Source organism: Ooceraea biroi, chromosome 11 (genome assembly GCF_003672135.1).
Source record: "Ooceraea biroi isolate clonal line C1 chromosome 11, Obir_v5.4, whole genome shotgun sequence".
NCBI classification, from domain to species: domain Eukaryota; kingdom Metazoa; phylum Arthropoda; class Insecta; order Hymenoptera; family Formicidae; genus Ooceraea; species Ooceraea biroi.
Window position 1 is genome coordinate 4,328,520 of NC_039516.1, and position 17,205 is coordinate 4,345,724.

Sequence of the window (17,205 nt, forward strand, 5' to 3'; positions counted from 1 at the left end):
GAGACCGCAGCACGCTCTTAACTCTATCGCACATATATGGCTGCGTTCGAAAATTCACTGCCAGTACTGAAAGTCTATAGTGTACGTGACATAAACTATAGAGTTTCAGTACTGGCAGTGAATTTTCGAACGCAGCCTATATCGCAACTACTTTTTCCTACAGCTTTTCAAATTTACTAGGTATTAACCAATGAAATTATAAATATTCTAGTAAATTTATCCACTATTGTACTTTTCACCAAGTGAACTGATACAGAATTGACCGCCAGTTGTCCACCAATGTCACGCGATATAACTACATTATGGGGTGTAGTTTTGGCGGGCTTAGTGTCTAACGTAACAGTGACCAAGTTTACACGGCAACGTTGATCGGGTTTAATAACATCCGTAGTTCTAAAACTGTCCAATTACAACTATTCTCCTGAAGAATGGAATGACTGTGATTGGCCAACCTTATAACTACGGATGTTATTAAACCCGATTAACGTTGCCGTGTAATGGCACTCAGTGATATTTTATTTTACAAATTACTTTACAGATTACTTTCTGCCCTTTTTCAATCTATTTGCTATTTTTACCAAATATGTAAAATTGTTTGCTTCATATATTTAAATATATGTATCAAAACATCGCGACTATATCGACATATTATCTTTTTACCGATTTAGATACGTCACTGGCGTGACTTTCATTGCGCATGACTGAAAAACCAATTGACTAGTACTTTGATCATGAAAGTGAGGGCGTTATAAATATGCGAAGGTAGTCATACCTGATCCTGGATCATTTCGTTTTCATCCCTCAGCGACCGTTGATGCGCATTGGAGCTACTCGTAGTGTCAACGTGAGATAAACGCGATCAAGACGAGAGGAGAGGGCCGAAGGAGAAGCTGAAAACAGGCGGAAAAGGGAGAAAAAGAGAATAATAACAAGGTTCCCGCGAAGTAAGGTAATGCAGAAATCAACTAACAGAGATGGAACGCCGAATCCGAAGCGGAAACGACGGAAAAAGGACCTCGACAGGATCCATTCAAAGATGCTGAAGGCTAAGAGGACGTTGGTGTGTTTTTCGTGAACGCACTTGTCTTTGCAATTATCGAAACGCGACCTCGCGACTCTTAGAATTAACCTTGATTCGCCGCGTGCCTGCATCGAGTGCAACTTGAATCGCATTCGTTCCACTTACGTATCATCGCGTAGTGCATCCGTTGGGAGGACGTTATACGAGTTGCACCACGTGGCGCGTGATACCGCGATGAACACCGTGCCGATATTCGGAAGCGCATAATTAATTTAATATTTTCGCGGAGTGCTGAGACTCGCGTCGTCCAATTATTAGCGTTCGTCGATGCACCTTGAGAAATATCGCATTGATATCGGCGGTGCGGACAACCACGTGACTCATTCACTCATCTGTCAATGGCCACTGGCCCACTGGCCATTGGCCACGGTGGTTAGGTTAGGTACTCCGTCTACCGCGTGGGCACGTGCTTGTACTCTCGCGTTGTGTTCGTTAATTTTATCGAGTGATATTCTGCGGAGATCATTGACATGCATTATATTTCATTAGAGACGATTGACCGAAAGCTGCGATCGCACGATAGCGTGCCGCTCCTGCGAAACTCACGGATAAATTATAATAAACCGTACGAGCGACCGAGAGAATTGTAATTTGCGAATGATCTTTAATCTGGTTTTAATTAGCGATAGTTTTTAGTTAGTGATATTATTCTGATGGTATTTATGCGCGATACTGAAATGCCAATTTTGTAGGATGTGGGAAAGAATGGCGATGGTGAACGAAGATGCCAGGGCCAAGCAAAAGCAAAAATTTGCAGCAGGCTTCTGCCCAAACTCGTATGCATCATTGATTAACTTTAAATATTTACCTTGATATTTCGTAGCTCCACATATTTCCACAAATCTATATCTAGATTGCGGAAATAGATCACGTAGCTCAGATTTGGAGGTTAACTTTCTTTATGTTTTGTTGTTTCAGGCTGCTGGTATATACAGGAACGGTGCCAAGAGCAAAGACATTCGAAAAGGTACTTTTATCTTGAAATGTTTCAAAATGTGCTTACGTACTAAGTGTAGCACACGTAATAAGTATTAACGACCGTGATATTTACAGCAAAGATGTCGAATGATTCACTGGATAAAGCACGCCTAGACGCGGATGCACTGAAACTTCTCAATGGCGATTCTTCAGATTTGGAGTAAGTGCATTATTAATCTGAATTTCTTTATATATATTTATGACAAACAGACCACAAATTCATATATACATGTATATAACAAACTCGAACAAAGCTTTTCGGGGAAGAAAGAAGGGCATCCTTCCGTTGCATCTATCCAAGTTGTAACGCTTTGTTCGCAAGAATTAAAATCTTAATTTGCAAATTTCCCACGTGTGCATTTTGTTTCGCAGATGTGATATAGAGGTGGCGGCATACAATGACGCTACTAAGCAGTCGTCAAGTAAAGATATTGACAAGAACAGCAATGAGGAATGGGCATATACCTACGAACAAAGCCCTGTTTTGGGGAAGAGAGAAAGGTATTTTCGTGGCACCTAAATTATAATCGAAATTGTGCATTTTACTAAAGTTTATTTTACATTGCTGATTGATATTGCAGTGAGAATTTGGGACAACAGTGTAAAGAGAGGGTCGAGGAGATTTTGAGGAACTGGGAGAAACTTGCCAAACTGGATCTTAATAGCGAGTGTAAATTCGCTGCTCCGAAGGAGGATGTATGTAGGCACAGATTAGTTCTGAACGATAAGGGTCGTGCGGAACTGAGTTCTGATATTGCACAGTAAGTGTAACTATGCTACGTCACGCTTACAATGCTTGACAAGAAAGAAATCAAATGCTTTACTGTGCAAAATGGAATATTTGTTTCAGATATTCAGATGCTGCCGATGTTATAATGGAGAAGATGATAGAACGGTTAGCGAAGAAAGATGGAGAAAATAATGAATACTGGCGTGATCTGCTGCACTACATGAAGTTTTGCAAAAGTGCTGATAAAAAGTTTAAAGAGGACGAACAGGATAGTTTACTAGGGATACCAGGTATCAGACTACAGAATATTTTTGCATTTCGTCTTTTAAATATCTTTGAGTATCTTTAAGCATTCAACGCTTGTTAATTAATTGTTATTGTTACTGTCTATTATTTCAGATCCTACTGTGAACACGCTCAACAAAGTGAGGGAATCTTACGTTGAATCTTTGCGTGTAGAAATTCCGTGTGAGGACAATAACCACCAGGCGCCGTCACACATGGAATCGATGGAGTATCAAGCTTGCACGTTCAGCACTTCGCAGTCGTCATCTACCAAATATGAGGGTCCTAAATCTGTTGATTATACGATCGCACGCGAAATTAAAAAACCACCGCGAAAAAATCTCAAATGTCGCTTGACGGAGAATAAAGAGTCTAGAAGAGACGGTGAGTCTAGAAGAGACGGCGATATAATATTTTACGGTCCTCCATCTCGTTTACAGAAGCCTCTCGCGACACGTACCACGAGTGATTCTGTTATGATCAACTTATACGAGGCTAGCGACAATCAATTTCCGCAGCGTTCCACGGACGTTTATCAACTTCCGAAGCCGGTAAATTACGAGCTCGTGAACGAGAATGAACCTTATTACTCGAATACTCGCTTCGGCTGTCCGAAAGAGCCAATTTATGCCGATCTTCCTGGGAGAGATCATACGGATAATATTTACAGCGATGATTCGCCGATTAACGTTGAGAATGTTAATGTTATTTATACTGACGATGCTGCTGCTGCTAATGTCTATGTTGTTGATAGGAAGCACTCGAATTCATCATTCTATGAGCCTGTGCCACTTGCGGAGAGATATATAGCGAAGGATCCTCCTCGTGAAAAATCGCCTGTTTCCTACTACGTGCCGAATGATGTAGTTCAAGGGCGCTACGTGCAAACGGCTGACAAGAGTAACGCGAAGAATGCCAGACGCGTATCTGTGATTTGCCAAAATAATAATAAAAATGTAGTCGCCAACAGAGTCGGTCATCCTGTGAAGACAAAGGTTAATCGCAAGGAATTATTCAAACTACTGGGAAACCCAAATATTGTCATGGAATACGCAAATAGGTGCAGCACTCTTACATCCAACATGATGAACGTGCCGTCCAATCAATCAACTCTGCCGGAACCTCGGATCGACTCGACGAGAATGAGGGACGCACAGGAGCACCAGAAGAAGTTCGAGATAAATCTGCGTTCCCACGAACCGGACAAAAAACGGGACTCTTGCCGAGTCGATAGAAGTTCGTGCCGATTATGGAATACCGAACCCTCGTTTCGCACGAGTACGCACGCCACGGATCCGCCGGCTGAACCGCAAGAAGCCTCACGGAATTTCACAAGGCCCTCTATAAATCCACGTCTCTCCGTAACGTCTCTCCGTAACGTCTCTCCGTACGATGAACCGATTGACTACTCGATGAAAAATGAAAGTTACTATAATTTTGACGTACAGCCAGTGGAGCAGCGTCCTCCAGTCCAGTCCAGGTTACACTCGTGTAAAAACAACGACAGTGCCGAGATATTTTGGGGGCCGAGGGATATTTTGAGAGGCAGGGAGCGCGATCGCGAACAAGATGTATTTTTCGACGACGGAGCGGCGCCAACGTTGAGCTCCTCGCACAACGCAGAACGAATGGAAAAGAGATCCAGGGAGGTGGAGATACAGAGCGAGGAGAGGTTTGACAAGGTAAGTTTACCAGAACCAGAGACGGAGTACGCTTACTTGTACCTACCATCTGCGTCGTACCGCCCACGCGTTGCAGCCGTGCCACGATCCGAGCCCTTGTACGGCATGGAGAGCTATAACAATAGCACGGATAATTCGGTTAATTCGTACAGCGGTATGCCAAACGCGCCGCTATCGTCGTCGGAATACAGCAAGTACGCGACCAGGCCGAAACCAATCGATCGTAGACCGCACATCATGCAGCAACGGATCACTCAGCCCGTAAAGTACATGACTGTGATGAAGGGGTCAGTGAGCAAGAAGGTACCCATGTACTCGGTGGACTCGGGGACCGAGAAGATACCCGTGTGCAATCGCAACTCAAACACCATGCTCTCGAACACCCAGTCGCGTTATAACTGCCCGCCGGAAGCGGTACCACTGCGGACGAGTCAGCCGCGGCCCGACGATCGCACGCCGTACGACGATGGCGTATATAACTTTATAGAGCAGCCGGATTACAACATGTTCGACCCTTGGCCCAATATTCGGCATCCCTCGCATTTGTAACTGGAATACATGGATGCATCTTCGTGCATATCGGCGTGACTGTACGGATTATATAACAATGTATCGATTATACTATTATATTGTACGAGGATTATGATTACTACTTACGTTATAATTCATTTTGTTGACTGAATCGGAGACTAGGGAATCCCCGATAACAGAACGACACGTTTCTGTAAATGCATAATGAATAAATAAAAACGTTGCGATCATTGTCTGATTCTTGGCTGTCGCTTTTTTTTCCGTCTCTAAATACAGAGCACAAAGTATCTTCTTTCCAGAGCAGCGAGTGTTCGCTGAACCAATAACGGCCGTTTGATTTTTGGTATGGAAAGTGAAAGTACAAAACTGCCGGTGATACTTGGAACATATATGTATTATTATGTTACCGTTTAAGTCATAATTCTTGGACATCGAATATTTAACATAGGAGAAATTCAGTTTGCGTCAATCTCACAGCACAATGTCAATACATATATTTATGTGAATTCTTTTTTTTTCAGTATGTGTGATAGAGAGGCCTGTAAATAAAGATCGCAGAACGCAAAGTATAACGGCAGCGAATTACTCCCTAATGAATCCTCCTAAATCGCCTCCTAACTCGATTACTTTGGAGCGGGTTCGGTGAAGCGCAAAATTCATCTTCAACGAGATTCGTTCTGCTGAAAGCGATCGCTCTGCATTCTTATTTTATTCGCGCGAACATGCTTTCCATTGAATTCGAAATGAATGCTTAGAGATATTGACGACAACATAGAGCGTGCACAAGGCGAAGGAGACGTCTCTTCGTGATACCAGAAGTACGCGATACCAAGAAAACCGGATCGACGTTGATTCCATTGTCGCTCGCTTACGCGTCGCACGTTTCGCGGAGCGGTTTGATTAAACGCGAGTACATTTCTCTCTTTTCTTTTCTTTTTTCTGTATCCCTTTTACAATCTTAGGAAGTACTCTAGGAGGAAGTCTCTAGGTACACGTGCCCGTTCCTTGCCAGACGATACGTTCGTTCGTCCCTATCGGATCGGCGCGACCGGCGAAGCCGCGTGAGTTTACTCTCTGGGAATGAAGTAGATAGTTCTCAGTCTTCAAAATTACTTTATTGTACCAAAATAAAGTCGTTAAAGAGTTAGTATGATCTCGCGGAAATCGCTCAATATGAAATCGTAATACATCATCTGTGGTATAGCTGGTAGATGCTTATAGAACTGAAACAATATATATCCGAGTCGCGCGGGTACTCTTCTCGTCGCGCCGCGCGTGGCGGCGCGTCAAAATGCCATAACTCTCTTACGAACTTTATTTATAACATCCTAAAAGTCGGACACCTTAATTTGTACTTTACGTGAGGATATCTTGGTTATACGATAGACCTTGCTAACCGATTTTTTTAGTGTAGTTAGAACCATGCCGTGACCCCTCGGAGATTAAGTCGAGTGGGCATATTCTCTTCTGGGAAAGAGAGACGAAGAGAACGAAAGGGAAACAGGGAAAGAGAGATGGAGGAAGGACGGAAGGAAGGAAGGAAGGAAGGAAGGAAATTGAGAGAGAGAGAGAAACGGTTCATCTTAACATTCCCCTGAGTTTGATTTCAATGTGAACGTCTCTATGTGCTGAACATAGAGAGAAAACAGTTGCCGGAAAATAGATCAATGTAGGAGAAAAAGATATATCGATGAATATATATAAAGAAGTAGACGTATCAGACTTGTGATTTTATGTACAGGTTGGAGGTTCATCGTCAACAAAGAAGGAATTAGCGTCCTCTCGCCCATCGCAGGATGGCGTCCGCTAATACGTCCAGATGCGCTTTCGTCTGAAACACATGAGAATGCGATTATAATCATTTGTCGAGTTGACGTTCGCGGAAAGGGGAAGCGCGACCCTTCTGCGGACGTCATCGACAAGAGCGAACGACGGTTCACCCCTCTTTCCCCCACGCAGTTTGTGTATAATGACTGTAATTAATTTGCAATTAACAATTGAAGCATACAGCGGATACTTGACGGGGTTCTTGGCAGCCTTATTGAATGGAATCTCGCGTTTATTACATAAATAACGTGCAACCGAACGAGTCTGCAGAAAGCCGAGAGTTCACTCTCAGCTACATTTTCATGAGATAAACTTCGCAGGCGAAGCCGAGTTTTATATTCAATTTGCGATATAAAAAGGCCACAGGTCATTGAGAATATCCAGTATTCTTCTTGTCGGTTTTATTTTTTAATGTACAATAAGAGCAAAATGGACAATAGCTTTTTTCGATAAGATTAGCTAAGTCCGTGTGCGGGATGTTGCGGGATAAACGGATCAACCTTTTACGAGATTCTTTGATGAATTTAAGTTCAATTCGCCTCAGAGCGGAAATGTCGGGAGGAAAAGTTCAGCTACCAAGAAACCGCAAAGATAGCATGTAATATAATTACGTTTATTGAAAGGACGTCAATGATATCAATTTATCTGGATCTCCACCCGTTTCTGCCCCTGATAACATTCCCTCTCGCTGCGGGGACACTGATAAAGAAAAACCGCATGTACCGGTGTCTGTCGTTATTTTCTCACATGCGCGAGCAAATAGTGTGCAAATTGTCGAAAAGATTGCGTTTCCCATATTTTCCTTGGTCTTCAAAGCCCCGGAAAATACTACTGGCGAGTTAGGAAACTGGCTCCCGATATTACATCCACGGTTGGCACAACACACGCCTACGTTTTCTTTAGCACGAGGGCCACCTCAAAAGCTCAAAAGCATTTTACAGGGAATTTGAAATGTGTGTGCTGCATATTTTATCCTTGATGATCACATGAAAATTTAAGTGACGCTTTCGCACGTACAAACTTTCAAAATTTATTTAGATACTATTGATTGAGAGACACGACAGCTACAGAATTTATTAACATTTTCCGAGTACTCTATAGGTGATAAGAACGCAATTGTACGATACCGTCAATTTAGGTGAAAGAAATATCACTTTTTTACTTGTTGCTTCTAGTAAAAAGGAAATTTTCTTTTCCAGAAAGGCTTAGAATTCAATAATCGAAATACGCACTCAACGGAAACACGAAGTAAAAGGAAATCAATGTCTATTCTACTTACGGTTTTGAAAAACATGCAGGCTTGCCTATCCTCGTCCTCGCCTGAGGGACAGTCTAGAAAGCCGTCGCACAGGACGTGATCGTCGATGCAATGATATCTACCCATCCTGTCCGCAGTCGGGCAAGCGAATCTTTCCATTCCATCTTCGGAGACTGGACATTCTATAAATAAGATTGAAAGAATCCTTCTTCACTCCATTTGCAAGCGCTCACATTATTCCGCACACAATGTAGATGTATTATGTAAATATGTTACCCAGTTGCTAGAGGAAAGCATAAGAAAGACAAGTTTTCTTAGTTTCAAAGGTACTCCCTTGCGAATTTCCATTCTCGAAAATTTTCAAATTTGTTTGATTATTTTTTATTTAAAATAGTAATTTAGATATATTATCTTAATATATCTAAATTATTATTAAGATATATTAGATGTGTATTAACCGTATAGTTTCCCGTTTTATCGTGATTTAATCGGTGTTGATAGACGGCTGTGTCGCATATTGTAATGCTTTAGGGCTCTATTTCAGCACGTATTTCGCGCGCATTTCCTTACTATACATTCTCTATTGGATGTAGTTGACTGTTTGTTATTTGCACCAACGTGGAGTGCATTTCAAAGACCTGTGTGGTCAGCGCGCATTCGGTAAATGTAATTACCGGATCCTCTGTGTCGCTGCAAAGATCCCATTCAAAGCGTCGAATGAGACTCTTTGAACGATAAATATATAGGTGTAACACCTCTCGCCCGCTCCCCAAACGTACGCGTGCGACACAGATGTGGATCAACATGTGTAAATTTACGTATCAAGCTTTTGGTATTACGATTATATCGCGATAACAAAATAATCACTTAACATTTTGTGCGTCATGACTTATCAGACACTTTAAATATCATGATCTAATAAAATGAACGGTAAAACAACGCTCTTTCACACCCTCCAACGTGCATTTTTATAAAATTTTTCTTTTTCCAGGAGATATCTACCTCTATTTAAAAAAAAAGAGATAAGAAAAGTTTTCAATAGAAAGCTTTTTCGTATTCTACATTTTCACGTTTCTTAAATGGCAATCCTCAATATAGCGTATATATGTAATACCGAAAGATATTTACTGCTATGCAGTATTCCATGTCATCCTCTTGTCGTGGATTCGCCGTCAGCGTTCTCCTCGATCAATAAATTTGGGAGGGACGACGGACAGCACACACGCACGGTGCGACAACGTTCCGTTACTTTTTCTTTATTTGCAAAAGCGCTTTGTCTACATTTTTGCGGACGACACTTTTCATTTGGATTTATAGACCTTCACACCCATGTAACTCATATCGCGTATTTGCATCGGGAGATACTCGCATTGTTTAGCCCACATTTCATTATGAAGTAATCTTTTGCGTTTTCTATAAACGCAGAAGGAGTAATTTTTGAAATAATGCGCACATGTAATTTCAGTATTGCGCTCTCGGAGTTTCTTAAGTATCTTAAAAATTCTCAAAAAATATAATTATTGTTTTCTAGATAACGTAAGGAACAAACGGATTAAAAAGAATCTATCTATTTTACTTCTTAGAAAAAAAACCGAGGAATAATTAAGAATTAAAATAAATCCAATTAATAAATTTTGCTCGAAACTCAAATATACTAAAAAGGAGTTTTTCTTACTTAACATCTTAACTAACTTTAACATTTAGTTCCATTAGCAAGTAATTGTAATCTTAGAAATAAAATCGAATAAAGCAAGGTTTGAAATAATTATAAAACTTGTTCTACTTGTTACTTGTTCAATTTTCCATAGAAATGAAACTTTTTTCAATCTGTTTTAATTCATCCATTTTTTATCAGAAAGTTGCGCGAAAAACTTTAGAGTTAATTATTACCAAAGTTGAAGTGTGTTCTTAAAAAAGAAGTATATTTGCACGCATTATCATAATTGAACATTCATGCATATCGTTTAGAGTATTTAGAGCAAATTAAGATATTGACGTTTCCAAAACGAATCCATCTGATTTTTCGCAAATGATAATCAAACTTTTGTCTTTTGCAGATATTCACAAAATTGATCAAACGCTTCAATATTCAGAATCTTGACACGAGATAAAGAAGAAGAGAGATTAATTCTATCATCAGCAGGATATGAATAATACATAAGTAATACATAAATAAAATAAAAAATAATACTATAAATAATTTATCGAATATCTTCAGCCTTGAACGATTTCGTGAGTCGCCGTGCTACGTCAAACTGTTTGCCAAGGATGTCTGGGATACAATCTAGGGCGACACTTATATCGCTTACCGATTTGCGGCACGTCGTACTGTATGCTGCCCCGGATGGACCTCAGCATGAGCTGCGAGGCGATGCTCGCGCCGGCCGAAGACGCCGAGGACGCCGAGGACGCTTGAGCCTGATGTCCCGGGGACTCTCCCTGCGCGTCGATCGAACGCCGTCCGACCACTATCTGATTCCGCTTGCTTCCGGGTAGCTTGCTTGTTTCGTAGACGAGGCCTCGCGGGCCGAAGCCGCTGTTCGGGGGTGGATTATGGGGGCTGCCGGCTTCAGCGCGCGCGAGATCAGTCTTCGTGCTAGTCGCGGTGTTGAGTCTCTGCTCTGCGTAGTGATCGTCGTAATTGGATTGTCTGGGTTCCTGAAGGACATTGGCGGTCTTCCCGTCGCACACCAGTATCGGCAGACCAAGCGGTCCCCGCGGATGTCTGCAGCCCAGGCGCCGCTTCCTCGTGCGCTGATGGGACTGCCGGCCACTGGACGTCAACGAGTTGCCCTCGTCGTGCATGTAGGGCTCGGCGACGTGCTGGTGCTGCGATGCAGCGTGCTCGGAATGGAGAACGTTCGGTAGGACGGCGGGTGGCGCCAGGCCGAAGAACACGTTCGGCAGCTCCCGCGGCTCCTTGACGATGTCGTCGATCAGCATGCCCGCGGGCGACCACGAGGATATCCGCGGCTCGTCATTGAGGACCAGCCAATTCGACAGGTCGTCCCGGTGGGCGCCATCAGATGGGTATATCCTGAAGTGCAACAGGTTGCTGCCTACCGAGTTCAGCTCGCTCTTCTTCCTAATGCCGCCGCTTCCGTGTCGATAGTCAAGTCCCTGTGCGCCTTGCACCTGTATGATCACGGGTCGATTGCCCACCGCCAGGTCCAAGCCCTGTCCCACGTACGTGAGAAGCCAGAACATGCAAACCGCCATTTTACGAATCGTTAACGTTTAAGTTGTCCTCCTCTATATTTCTCTCCTTCTCTCTCTCTCTCTCTACTTCTTTCTGTTTTTCTTTCTCTCTCTCTCTCTTTCTCTTTTCCTCTGTCTCTCACCCTTTTTCGTTTTCACTCTTTCTAGCGTTTTCTATCTGTTTCTCTTTCTATATATATATCTATATATATATCTATGCATATATCTCTCTGTTTCTTCTTTCTCTACCACCACTTTAGTCGCACTCGTTTACACGGCTGGGCGTGGTGTTATAATTGACCTACATGAACAGCAACGATGTGCTTCTGCTTAATTTTGTTCTCTTGTCTCCTCGTTCCCTCCTATAGCTGCTTACTACTCACTGCCAGTCTAAAGGCACGTCTGTAGCGACTCTGGGTTAGGCCGACTTTTCGTTTGAACTCGCGGTGACACGGGGAAACTGAGGATGGAGCGTGTCCTGGCGCGTGTACGCGTGTGCGTGTGTGTGTGCATGCGTATATGTTACCTGTGTGTATGCGTGTATGCGTGTGCAAGGTGGGCGGGAGGTACGGGGGCGGTCGATTGAGGGCGAAGAAGAGGAGACCGAGGATGATAAGCCTGATAAAAAATCACGCGCGGTGATGCGCGTCTCGACGCAGTCGCAGACGATTATTGCATATAGAAAACGCAACGGTGCTACGCGTGCGACTGTACCAATTGCGATCCCCCTCGCATGTCCTCGGTGCTCGGGATCACGGGTCTGTCGCAGATACTGCCCTCTCTCTCTCACCCTCTCTCGATTTATCCGTCTATCTCTCTATCTCTCCCGTCCTCACTCCCGTCCTCACTCTTTCTGTCTCTATCGGGGATAAGTCGCCAACTCGAGCGCACGGTGTATCACGTTTGACATTTGATTGCGTTATGCTCGCTCCTCTAATCGATACGCTTCACTTTCGGCAGTCCATGATAGTAGCCGCGACCTTGGGCTTTCCCCCTCGTGATAAAGCGCACACGTCCTGTACCGACCGTCCTGAAATCAGGTCGTTAGTAGAGAATAAACGTGCGAGTACCCTACAACCGCGAGTGCCAGGAACACAAAAAGATTTGTGGTGGTGGTAGTGGTGGTGGTATTTTTTTTTCTCTGATATATATATTTTTAATTTTTTTTGGTTTTTCTCAGGATATATTCAACAGAGTGCTGCGACGTGTGGAGGTGGTAATCGGAGGTGCTCATCGTGCGTGCTCATAGATGCGTAAAGGTGCTCGAGAGTGTGGACACAACATTTAAACCAATCGATGCGCCCACCGATGTTAAAACGCTCGCGATCGTTTCTCGCGCGCCACAATGGAAAAGCTACACCATGTCCCCGCGAGGGAGGCCTCTCCCACGGCGTCGTCTCCTCATCCGCTTACCTTTCCACTCTTGCCATCCTCTCTCGGTTTGCTCTCTCGCTTTCTCTCGCTCTGCCCACCCCCTCTTATCCATTCCTCCTCTCCGTCTTACGTCCCTATCTCCCTGCGTCTCCTCACGTATCGAACGTATCCCGCGTACGTCGTTCGTTTCCTCAACCCGGAAACGGACCCAACGACGCCAGCGGCGATTGCGATTGCGGTAATGATCGTGGGCGATCGTTGCGCGACGCGACCGCTTGCAAATCCGCAAATCTACCTGAATTTCGCCCCGCGAGAACTCCACGATCGTGCGCATAATCTCCACGAGATAAGCCGCGAACGTGACTCTAGGACGGCGTTTTCGTCGAAGCGCACAGAACCGTTCTCAGGATCGCGTAGCGTCACGAAATTTATGGGGTGTTGGCGACGTAAGGGGTGTTCCCTTCTGCGCGTCCCTTCTTCGGAAATTTTCGCTTTATTTGCTTGCGCCATATTTTTCACGCACAAAACTTTTTTTGTTTTTATATATGCATCTGTGCTTGCAGCAATTTCCGAAAGAAGATCGATCGAGCTGCGCAGTGGACTCTCGGATGTCAAAAAACCTTACTCGGACTACCTATCATCCAAGTATTCGTTCTAGATCCCGTCGAGAAATACTATCGCGCGTAAGCCGAGCTCGCATGCAGCTGGGCGATTCTAAAATTTATCCGAAGAATGCGGCAGGTGTCCCGATGCACTTAACGTGTTAAGCTCGAGACGCAAACGCGAGCTTGCAAATTCTGTTTTAATTTAATTCTTTCCTAATTTTTTTCTAAAAAAACCGATGCTACGCTGGAGATGCGATTAAACGTTGTCATCCATTTTTCAGGTCATTCCGATGTATTTCGAGGACGAACTTATCAGCGTCACGCAATTCTACGTCGCGTACCAGACAACCGAGGCCATTCGTGACGACCGCGCGATGGATTCTCCAAGACACGAAACGAAAGAAAAAACAAATGTCATCTCGATACGATTTCGGTCATGAAGATCGTATGGAATCGCGGAAACCCTCTCATCGCGCGTGCACGATTCCATCGCCACGTATGACAACCGTCTCGAATGACCAACAACGTTGTCGCAACGTTACTCGCGCGAGCGCAACCAACACGCCGGACGTGAGGATTTCCGAGTAGCCCGGAGAGCCCCCCGAGTGGATTCGACATCGGATTTGATGATTTGAGCGGGCGGGCGATGACGGGGTGACATAATGCGGATAGTGGTGCGATATGTAGGTCGGTCATATCAACAGGTGCCCCGAAAAACGTTCAAAAAGCAAAGGCTTGGCCGTGGCAGAGCGGTGCGCGTTTGTCGGTGCGAGACGCGGGAAGGCGGTATCGCGCGAGCGTGTATTGCGACAGAGGTAACACACGGTGGGTGTAAAACAAAGGCAAGAGAAAAAGGTACATCAATATACATATATACGTATTTATATATGTACACGTTTATACATGTACATATTATATATACATATATACATGTACGTGTGTATGTAGTGAGGATGTCAGGGGCGCGCGAGACGCCTTGGAGTCACAGACAGAGATTACGTGAGGTTCATCGATAGAGGAGGTGCAGTGTTATTACGCGGGGCATTACGTGATAATACTTGCTTCTCTCTCCCGATCTCTCTTGCCGCCGCGCGTCCGCCGAGACCTCTCCTCCGAGCTTTCCTCCGATCTCTCCTGTGTCTCTCGATCTCTCTTCCCTCGATCGTCCGCGTTCGTCGTGCGCGGCGTTCCGTGATGCCTCGCACCCTGATCCTGAACCTTCTCCCTCTTTCTCTTCACCCTTCGCTCTCTTTCGTCCTCTTCTTGTCCCCTGTCCACCTTTCCTCTTCTCTCTTCCCCCTCGTCCCGTTGCCCCTGTATCGCTGTTTATCGCCCGGCCTCCGCTCTTTATTTCCCTCGTATGATTTCGCGATTACGATCGTAAGGTCTCTCCTCCTCGCTGCCTGCACCCTCGAAGAAAAAGGTGTCCCGTCCTCTTCGCACACGATCGCGCTTCTCGCTTCTGCTTCGCCCTCCTCAGCGGACGTGCAAGTTTCCCGGCTGATGCTACTGCTCCGAAAGGCGACACTCGACGTGCATCACGCTTTCTCTCCCTTTCTCTCGCCTTCTCGATCGACGCGCGCCACAGGGAGACTATGCTTGCCCCGACGTAGCAGCACCCCGTGAGATCATACCACGTACGACGTCGTCCGGTCACACACGGCAAGACGCGTTTCATTCACTGACATTTTTGTTGCTCACCCGCGCGTGTTCCGCTTCCGTATGGCCGTTCATACATGGGCGTGTGATACCGTGCGCGCGCTCGCTCGCTCGCTACTCGCCCGCTCGGCCGTGTGTGTGCGGACTCGCGCACAAGATCTGGAATTATATACCGCGAAAATTATACGCCGGGGGTTGAATACGGTCAGTACGACGGAGTGGTGATGGTCGGAGCGCCGCGAGGATTCTTTCCAGGTTGCTCTTGATGATTCGTTCCAGCGCGCTTACACACCCCCTTCCGTGTCTGGTCTCTCTATCTCTTCTCAACCCTCTCTTTTTCCCTTTCTCGCTCACCCACTCTCTCACTAGGTCTCTAACTCCCGTCTTCTACGATGATGTCTAGTCTCGGACTATAATCGCGCTCGGTATTTCAAAGGTTAAAGGCTGTTTCCCGCGATTGCCCGACTTCCCGTGCTGACGTCGCCAACGATCTCGACCGGCCGGTGTTCCATTGAGCGACGAGAAATCCTCCCTCTCTGTTTCACCCTCGCTGTTTCTCTTTCCTTCGCTCTTTCTCCTTGGTTCTCGTCGTCTCCCTCGCTCGGTCTCCCACGATGCGTACTTTCTGCTCTCGTCCGACCTCGTCAGCTCGTCGCGCGACAGCACCGTTTCTCGCTGCTGCACCCCCTCGCTGTCGTCGACGCGCCTGCACTGGAGGTGATCCTCGCGTGGAGAGCCGTTCGATGGCCGTTTCGCGATCTCTCGCTCGCTCGCGGGGACTTACGAAGATGTGAGACGGAAAGCGACGGCGACCGGAATCGAAATGGTGAGGAGGTTGCGGCCGTGGATGGTTGCTTTGTTGGTCGAAGGTCGAGGGATGTGGAGGATCGAAGGGTTGGGACGGTGGGTTACTTCGGTGAGTGAGCTGCCTGGCGCCCTCACCAGAACTAACTCCCACGCTGCGCGGCGAGGGCCGGCGCTTTAATACAACGCGCATTCTCCCGGTGCTACCCCTCTCTCGAGCCGAGGGGTTGCTTCCTCGCGAACAACCCTCTGCGCGTCGCCTCACCTCGCCTAGCTACCACCGCCGCCGCTGCCGCCACCGCTTCGCCGCCACCCCGGCCGACGCGCCCATGAACGGATTAAAGCTGCCGCGAGCCCCAAGCGCCCCGGACCACCCCTCTAACCTCCCCGCGACTACACATGACGTTTCACGGCGATACGGTCAAAGGTGGTGTGGCCGGAGAGTGCCACCATCCCGTCCGCGATCGTATTGTCCACTCGACAATTTCGCGAGCGACCGCGAATACCTCGTGACGCCCATTGTCATCGACATCGGGTCGCACGGGTTCTCTCCGGTTCCCGTGGCACGACGAGGGGTGCACGCAATGTATATAACAAAGAGCTCGTTTCGCTCGGCTCGTCCTGTCTAGTCTGCGGTTGGACTACTCCGTTCGTCGATGAAACATAAATTGATAGATTTGGAATTTTAAATCGAATGAAGAATCATCAATCTTTGCCGTCCTATAAAATCCTCCCCCGTTTTATGCAAGCCATCGGAATGACCGGCGCTCATCTAATCCTACACGCATCCATCTCTCTCATTCAAAACTATCGCCTGACGCAAGTTTCACGCTGGTTCAGGCCACGCGTGTCGTAGGATCCTGCCTACGTCTGCGGCAGGTCGTTCGGTCTCTCGTTATGCGGCCGCGGCTTCGTGGGAGTATTTGCGGATGACGTTAGTCGAGCTGAACCTTCCCCGAAAGACACACGTAATTGGCTACTGTCCAAATTGACCCAACTTCCACAATTTTAGCGGTTCAGTTTTCATTAATTAATTGTCTGCTGAATTTAATTACCTAAATTTAATTACATCACCGTTGATTTTTCTCATTTTATTTTTTACTCTTTTTGGGGAAGTATACGTGACTATCGGGACAAATATAATTGATATGTAAGTCATTACTAGTGTATGCTGTATAGCTGATATTTATAAC

The 17,205-nt window shown here is 45.8% G+C and overlaps 2 protein-coding genes across 3 annotated transcripts; one reads left to right on the forward strand and one right to left on the reverse strand.

Moving 5' to 3' along the window:
• The first annotated feature begins 798 nt into the window (after positions 1 to 798).
• LOC105282949 lies at positions 799 to 5,526 on the forward strand. Of its 2 annotated transcripts, none has more exons than XM_026973533.1 (8): positions 799 to 1,060; positions 1,774 to 1,857; positions 2,000 to 2,048; positions 2,135 to 2,219; positions 2,432 to 2,560; positions 2,641 to 2,820; positions 2,910 to 3,079; positions 3,189 to 5,526. In XM_026973533.1, the coding sequence occupies exons 1-8, from the start codon at positions 953 to 955 to the stop codon at positions 5,303 to 5,305; spliced, it is 2,922 nt and encodes a 973-aa protein (XP_026829334.1). In that variant the 5' UTR covers positions 799 to 952; the 3' UTR covers positions 5,306 to 5,526. The 2 variants fall into 2 exon arrangements, with proteins under 2 accessions (XP_026829334.1, XP_011343599.1); XM_011345297.3 differs by lacking the exon at positions 799 to 1,060 and adding an exon at positions 1,371 to 1,667.
• A 140-nt stretch (positions 5,527 to 5,666) lies between these two features.
• Positions 5,667 to 16,178, reverse strand: LOC105282948. Its single transcript, XM_020032850.2, has 3 exons — positions 10,682 to 16,178; positions 8,394 to 8,554; positions 5,667 to 7,118 (listed from the first exon to the last, which is right to left on the reverse strand). The coding sequence occupies exons 1-3, from the start codon at positions 11,589 to 11,591 to the stop codon at positions 7,059 to 7,061; spliced, it is 1,131 nt and encodes a 376-aa protein (XP_019888409.1). The 5' UTR covers positions 11,592 to 16,178; the 3' UTR covers positions 5,667 to 7,058.
• Positions 16,179 to 17,205: the final 1,027 nt, after the last annotated feature.